This window comes from Schistocerca cancellata, chromosome 6, assembly GCF_023864275.1.
Source record: "Schistocerca cancellata isolate TAMUIC-IGC-003103 chromosome 6, iqSchCanc2.1, whole genome shotgun sequence".
In the NCBI taxonomy this organism is placed as follows: Eukaryota; Metazoa; Arthropoda; class Insecta; order Orthoptera; family Acrididae; genus Schistocerca; species Schistocerca cancellata.
Window position 1 is genome coordinate 117,983,582 of NC_064631.1, and position 8,287 is coordinate 117,991,868.

Genomic DNA, 8,287 nt, shown 5'->3' on the forward strand with positions numbered 1-8,287 from the left:
GTGGAAAGAGTACAATGGTGGCTTGCAATGAGGCAGAAGACTTTCTTGATGACATAATAGAAGAAGAAAGAGGAATCATTAGGGAGAGATGGATGATCCAGTATTAGACTCAGAATTTAAAAGAGCTTTGGAACGTAAAATCAAATATTGAGGCAGGGATAGGTAGCATTCCATCAGAATTTGGAAAATCATTGTGGGATGTTGCAACGAAATGTGTAGAATTTATGAGTCTGGCGATTTACCATCTGATGTTCGGAAATACATCATTCACACAGTTCTGGAATGAGCGGAAAAGTGTGAGGACTTATATTGTTAAGTGCTATTCTTAGATGAAGAGGTTGGTGCAGGATAGGAATTCGTAGCCGGCCGCATGAAAACACACAGAAAAGTATGAAAAAAAAGTATGTTTATTTTATTGTTGTTTAATTAAACTAAGATTGAACTATGATTTTACTCTTACATGCTAAGCTTGGTAACATACAGACATCTAACCTCCACATGTGTACAAAGAACGCTCGGTTGTGTTATGAAAATCTGCGCGGCCGCTATATGGTTAAGCAACAATTGTCATAAACGAATCACTATTGAGGGGCATGATCGTGTACAAAATTAAATGCTCCCAAGTGTCTGTTCGTTACTAAGAGCAGAAGGTTACTAGGCTGGGGACTTTGACACTCAACGCGCCACCCTTCTTTATGACCTTACCGCTTTCTGACCTGTTTGTGGCTGTTAATAAATGCAGTGAATTAAGTTCCAGCTCTTTCACAATGTCCTTTGCTAAATGCTTAAAGTTTGGAGAATTATTCGACCAGACATAACAAAGATTTTTATTACGATAACATAATACTCGTACGTCTCAAGTATCCGATTTTACTTGGTCATGGCAGCAGCGAAGTGCGAACAGAATTTCACAAAACCTCTACTAGAAAACTTCATATTGAGTACAACATACATCCAAAACCGATTGTAGTATGCAAGCATTAGACAAGTTCCATATTGCGGCAGCAAAATGTCATCAGCGATGTCGGCCTATAGTTCCTCGCATCTCAAGTGTGATTGTTACAGGATTTACGACTGATGATGCAATAAAATCTTTCTTGTTACTTCACTTTTATTCACACTGTGTCCTTCCGCAAGTAGGTGAATGATTTTTTAAAACTTTGTCTGAATAGTCAAAGAAAGTTTTGGTTATGTACCCAATACTAGTTCTTATGTTTTGTTGCGAGGGATTTTTCATCAATAATTCACGCAATGTTTTTAATTTTTTTTATCCCTTTATAGTCATTCAATATAGTCCTCCTGCTTCTCTTCTAAATCCCAACGTCCAGGAAGCTCTGTTATTCCTCCCAGGACACCACGTCTGTTACTCTGTAGAATAACTCGGGTGAAATAACTCGGGTGACCGCACTAGAAAGCTCTTCCAAAGAAAGACAACGACGATTTTCAACTTCGGGAACAAGTAAAAGTCTGGTGGACTCATGTCCATGCTGTAACGAGAATGCGATGACACTTCTCATTTGTATTCCTGCAGTTTTTGAGCTACAACATCGCGATATGAGGGCGAACATTGTCAAGGAGAATGACGGGTTCAGACATGAGCAACTGAGGTCTGGTATTGTGCATTTTTCTGCGTAGATTTTGCGAGAAGTTACGACAATAGACAGCTGTGACACCTGTTTCACATGGAACCTTGTCATTATGATTTCTTGGTGACCATAAGCAAAAAAAGACTCATTTGTTTCAACTTTTACTGGGCGTCTCGAAATTTTTTTGGAGGTGGAGAATCTGAAGCTCTCCACTCATTGGACTATGATTTCAATTCCGATTCACAATGTCTATCCATGTTTAAATATGATGTGACATTTGTAACAATCTGCCACAGAAAATATATTAACGCTTCAGAAAATGTCACAAAAGCCTCCTAGGTATTATATTATCCCCTCTCTAATTATCAAGATACATCAGTTCAATGAATTAGCTTGAAAGTACGTGACAACTCTTTTATTACTATGTTTGGACAACTGCAGTTGGATTACATACAAAATGCGTAAGTAATAAGAAAGATAAATTAATAAAAATAAATTATGCAACAATATAACTATATTTAATATGAGACTAAATATTAGTCACATGAGTACTGATCACATTACATAGAGAGTATATCTGTTACAGGTGGATTACACAGATAACGTGATGACAGCATTTGTAATGATCTTTGAGAGTGAATAAAAAAAATATCTTCTTCAGCGTAGCTGTAACACAGAGCACCCAGAACTCTCAGGATAATCACACACCCTCAGCTCAGCGTTGTACTGCAGGCCCGCTGGACACGGGATCAACCAGGCAACTCCGTTCTCGTCGCACTTGTAGAAGCTGTTACAGTCACTGGGGTTAGGCAGTTGGGTGACGTCATCTGGATTCCAAGCCGGACATGTGGGGGCATTTTCAGCTGGTTGCTGAGGGCTTGCGTCATCACCGTTACCTGAGTCAGCGTTACCGTTGTTCTGATTGTCATCAGAGGAATCATCACCCGATGGGTGACTTGGAGAGCCTGACGATGAGCAACCAGCACTCTCTGGGTAATCGCACACTCTTAGCTTTGCATTGTACTCGAGTCCAGCTGGGCATGGTATGAGCCAAGCAACGCCATTCTCGTCGCATTTGTAGAAGCTACTGCAGTCATTAGGATTGGGCAGCTGTGTCACATCATTTGGATTCCATGCTGGACAAGTAGGAGCATCTCCAGCTGGTGGATTCGGGCTTACCTCATTACCTCCATCAGAATTTGCGTCATCTTGACCCCCCTCAGAAGGTGTATCATCAGACGGTTTGCTTGGTGAAGACGATGAGCAACCAGCATTTTCTGGGTAATCACACACTCTCAGCTCTGCATTGTATTCGAGACCGGCTGGGCATGAAATGACCCAAGCAACACCATTCTCATCACACTTGTAGAAGCTGGTGCAGTCATTCTGATTGGGCAGCTGGGTGACGTCATTCGGATTCCACGGTGGACATTTGGGGGCGTCGCCAGATGGTGGAGCTGGTGAGGCGCCTCCATTATCATCTGATCCCCCACCATTTCCACTGTCGTCGTTAGCTGGTGGAGACACTGATGAGGAGCAACCAGCTCTCTCTGGGAAGTCACACACCCTCAACTTTGGATTGAACTCGAGGTTTGCTGGGCAAGGGATGACAGTTGCGACGCCAGACGGCTCGCACTGCAGGAAGCTTCTGCAGCTGTTCGGATTCGGAAATGGACCGGACGCTCCCTGGCATGTTGCACTGACCTGGAAGAAATTGAATATTGCTCAGTACATCTTGTGTATCATGTCTTTGATGCGATTTATTCATAGTAATTGAATATCTTATTGTGGCCTGTATTGTTTCACTGGATGAGGACGTGCACGTTCTAATATTTAAACGCTTACGTAGCATGGTATGATGATTTTATAGCGGCGTGTGTATATTCTGAATCTCCTCCATGTTGTAGTATAACATTATGAAAATGTCTGTTTGGTAACTGAATCAATAAGTAGCTGACTAAGGAAGTGCTTTGTAGCTGATGCCTAAATTCTGTAATAGTGGCTAAGTTCGTACTCCATCATTAGATAGTGGGACTCCGACTGTATTAGGCATAACAACCACGACGAAATAAAATTTCGGAATAAAATACTAATTATTCCGAAGATGCTGATTATACGAAAGATGCCACTGGTCTCTATTCTTGATTGAGAAATTTTGAAGTTTATCGCCTGGTTTCTGAGGCAGTTGTGTAGCGTATTCGTCTCTCAAATATATGCATTTCGATTGCTTTATGTTCAGGGTCGTTGTAATGCTGATACAAGAAATGTGTGACTGTAAACATTAATGAATATTTGTTCTTGTTCCATAAACCAATGAAATCATTCTCATTAAAGTTGAGCCACAAATTCATTCGAATGCTGCAACTCTTTAGATAATAGTTCGATAATGACAGTCTAGTCGTATGTCTGTTGGAGGTGTCGTACTGTTACTGATCTCTTTACTTGGACTGCAACGGAAATCCTTGGCAATTACCAATTAGCATGGCTGACAATTAATTCATACTACAGAAAGATTTTATTAGGCAGACCCACTCTGTTAGTCACGGTACGTATCGTTCTTCCCCCTCATTTCAGACCAAAAATTACTTTGCTTGCTGTTGTCATTAATAACTTGTGCGTGAGTAAGATCACTGCAATGTTAACTTTCGAAATTGTTAATGGTAAAGAATATCAGAACCGAATCCACCTTCGATTTTACCGTATTCTCGTATCAAACCTCAAATACCAAGGGATCCGCGTGATCTGACGAGCAGTAAATAGAGAAACGTGTCAGTTAGGTAAAGAAACTTGTAAACTGTCGAAGTCTGCAATAAGACGAACATCTTTCCCAGGAATAAGGATAGAGTGTAGGACCTGTACAAACGAATTCCTGTGACTAGTTTTTATCATTACTTAGTTAGCGACTCAATGAACTTATAATTTGCAAGATCTGCGTTGTATTTCAGAAATGGGAATACTCTGAGTATAACCAAAAATTATACTATATGGTACGGTAGTGGAAATGCAAAATGTAAGCAAATTTCATATTATCTGGTTAATAAATGAATATTTTTGTATATGCTACATACATATGTGAAGGAGTGTAATGGCACTCTACTGAACTTGAAGTGCTAGTTAATGGAAGGGGCAATGAAATTATTAAGAAGTGGGTCAACTGACCAAGCGGATTATGTTAAGTAATTAGTGTCATCTAAAACACTACGGCGCCCAATGCTTCACGCTAGAGAAAACAAAGCAACCTGAAATTTTGGTTGATTGGTTGACCAAACAGCGGAGTCATCGGGCCCATCGGGTTAGGGAAGGATGGGGAAGGAGGTTGGTCGTGCCCTTTCTAAGGAACCATCGCGCCATTTGCATGGAGCGATTTAGGGATATCACGGAAAACTTAAGTCACGATGACTGGACGTGGGTTTGAACCGTTGTCCTGCCGAATGCGAGTCCAGTCTGCTAACCACTGCGCCACATTCCTGGGTGAAATTTACGGAAACAACTTGTTGTCACAAACCAGCAGGACTCTACTTTAGCTAAGAGGCTTCAACATATGGCTAAGAGGTAAGGCATGAAAGAGAAAGACGAATTTCACTTGCGATAAATGTGTTTAGTATTCCTTTCATCCTTAGCACTGACCTCTTGCCACTCGGGATAAACTCGCTAATTGGAGTGATGCGAGCGCAATCAGAATTTTCGTTTATATGTTATGTTTAATTTTCAGGTGTAAGTATTTTTTATTGAGTAATCATACACAGTATATCCCTAATGTACAGTTTGCTTTTGTAGTCGTGTTCTAATGTACAGTTTGGTTTTGTAGTCGTGCTCTAAAATCGGTAGTATGAAATTAAATTTGTATACGAATGATAATGTGATCATAATTTTCACTCATTCCGATGACTTACTACAATTAAAACGAATTAGTGGTGGCCAATAAATTGAATGCTAAAAAGTATTAAAATATGTCTAATAATCAATTTAACTGAAATTTCTGTGTTAACAGATAGTCATGTATGTTCCGATACATAGCGTGAGAGGATGGATTCGAAATAAACGGAATTAATATGCACTTTGAACATTTGGGAAAAGTAATTCCAGTACATATGCAATTATTAAGAAAAAAACATGTTGTGAAGATATCTTATTACAGCAATTTTTCCTATTAGCATAAGACCTCATTAATGAATTGATTACAGCTGGTGAACACTTACAACGGTCAGTCTGCGGAGGGATGCTGCACTGGCGCCTCCAACCAAAACCACCACAACGGCAGTCGCAAAAAATGGCAGTCCTGAAAGTATAATGGAATATAATGTTTATCCTATAAAACGTACGTGTACAGTATGTATGCATGAAAGCCAAAATGAACTTAGGTTACAAAATGTTTTGACGAAGTGTCTTATCTCGGTGGCCATCTAAATCTACTTTTCGTCCATACGAAACCATTTAACGAATTTTTGTCAGCATGAAGCCATTGAACAGCAATGTTCATCCATTTCTCTTCCGTGTACAACAGAACGTATTTATATTTACAATTTATTATACATAAAATAGTTCGGATTTGAAAAATGAGGACGCACAAACTACTTGTGGTCAGAAAATTAGTACGTGTTAAATAACTATGATATGATTTTGCAGCTACTAAGACGCAGTTGTTTGTATCCTTTTTCCGACAGCAACTACAACCAGTTGGAAATTACCTATATGGCACTAGATAGCGATTACGGTAAAGCAGTAATCAACAAGGTGGGTTAACATTTTCCTCCCCATTTTTCCTGATTATATTGGTGTTAATGTGGCGTTTCTTCGGTAGCCTGAAACTCGTATAATGGAGTACAACAGGAAGCGACAAATTAGCCTGAGCTGCTACGTAGCACCAAAAGGCTGCGCATTTTCGGAGAACGTCCGTACATAAAATTACATAAGTGTGACGACGAGAAGAAAAATTCTTAATACAAGCTAATAACAATATGAACAGACAAAAACCTTATTAGACCTATCTGTATTTACACAGATAGCCGATTTTCTCCAATACATTACCACCTATTTGGGATGGCAAACAGTAAACAGAGTGAAATTCTCAAGACTTGGGGACTGTGTGTAACTTCCAAAAAGTTGTACAAACATTTCAGAAAAGTAATAACAATTTCATAATTTTATTCAAAATTTCTGGTAACTTAGGGGTTTGGTTTTTCTAAAACCTCAGTTACGTTATTATACTAAAGGAAAGCGAAGCTCTGTTACAGGCGCAGGCAGTGGCTCTTACCTCTCATGTTGTAATTGTGTCTGCTCAGAGTGCCGTAAACTCAGCGTCCTACCGCTTAAATAGCTCACCACAGGTCCCACGTAAAGACGTCAACCACACAAGTACGTATTAACGTACGTCAGCATCACTGATAAGATCTAAATCGCTCACTATTGCGTATATCCCGTGTTTTCGTTTCATTTGTTTCCTATCTGACACTCGAAATTTACGACGCGCGAACAAGTATAATTCCCAGATGGCATTTGATAAGCACTTGAATGTTCTAAGTGTGTTTAAAAATAGTTGAAACGCATGAAAAGACTCATCAACCGGTTGCAAGTAGATATCAAATCCTCCATTAATACGGGGCTCGAATGAAAAAAAAATTGTAATTGTCGCCTTTATTTAACAACGATGCTAGTAAAGATCTTGTGAACTCCTGTACGGCCCCAGTATTTTTCCATTTAACATTGTCATCTTTCCACAAAAACCATCAGAGATTTTAAGTGACAACGGTTTTCAGGCAATTAAGATATGTTGTAGCAATAACACGTCTCCGTTACAAAATACAAGAAGACAAGAAACAAAGAACAGGTTTAAATCAGTTATTGCTTCCAAACTTCAAAAGATAGAAACACATTTCCAACGTTCCAGGAAAGAAATAAGTCCAAATGTTTTTTTTTAACACCGTGTGTTACACGACAAATATCAAAACACATACGAAGCAGCTGGTCTCTCGTAATCGAATCCACAGCTTCAACAATGCGACCTCGCAGACATTCAAGAGTGTCAGGCATAGGGTAGATAAAACGCCCTGTCTTTTACGTAACTCCACAAATAAAAGCTGTGACTTTAATTCTGTGAATTCTGTAACAAGAAACCAGTTGCGTCATGTGTGGCAGGAAATGAGCCACCGTTTTGATGTTCGTCATGTAACACAAGGTGCTCACACTGAATGCATAAAAATTTGAACTTTTCTCTTTCCAAGAAAGTTGGATCTGTGTTACTGATCCTTGTAGTCCGCAAACAATAAGCGTTTGAAATCTGTTCCTTGTTTTTGAATAGCCCTCTGCTTTGATAATTGTACGGAACTTTGCAACTGTTCGTAGACATCAAATTATTTCGTAAAACTGAAAATAAAAATAGCTTTTATAGGTAATGAGCAACAACCTTTGAGACTTTCTGAAGATCTTTCTTCTGACAGATAGCAGTTCTTCCTAGATTGCCGCAGTTTTTAGTGGTCGTACTGTGGAGTCTAATGAATAAGTTATAGTGAACGCTCATAATAAAAATGTAGCTCTTTACAAATATGCATATTTCAAACTTGTGTCACTTACCATAAAAGGAGTCACTGAGAAGTTAGTTACGCATAATTATTCCCGCACAGGTGCAATGTGTACATGAGAAATTGTGACCTCCGCGTATTATGTAACAGGTGTCGAAATTGGTAATGTCTCAAGTCCAGCTA

The 8,287-nt window shown here is 39.3% G+C and overlaps 1 protein-coding gene across 1 annotated transcript; it reads right to left on the minus strand.

The window, feature by feature from the left end:
• Positions 1-2,082: 2,082 nt before the first annotated feature.
• On the minus strand, positions 2,083-6,853 carry LOC126191308 (chondroitin proteoglycan-2-like). The gene is made up of 3 exons (XM_049932138.1): positions 6,841-6,853; positions 5,786-5,865; positions 2,083-3,290 (listed from the first exon to the last, which is right to left on the minus strand). Exons 1-3 carry the CDS (start codon positions 6,845-6,847, stop codon positions 2,244-2,246), a joined length of 1,134 nt encoding a protein of 377 aa, XP_049788095.1. The 5' UTR covers positions 6,848-6,853; the 3' UTR covers positions 2,083-2,243.
• Positions 6,854-8,287: the final 1,434 nt, after the last annotated feature.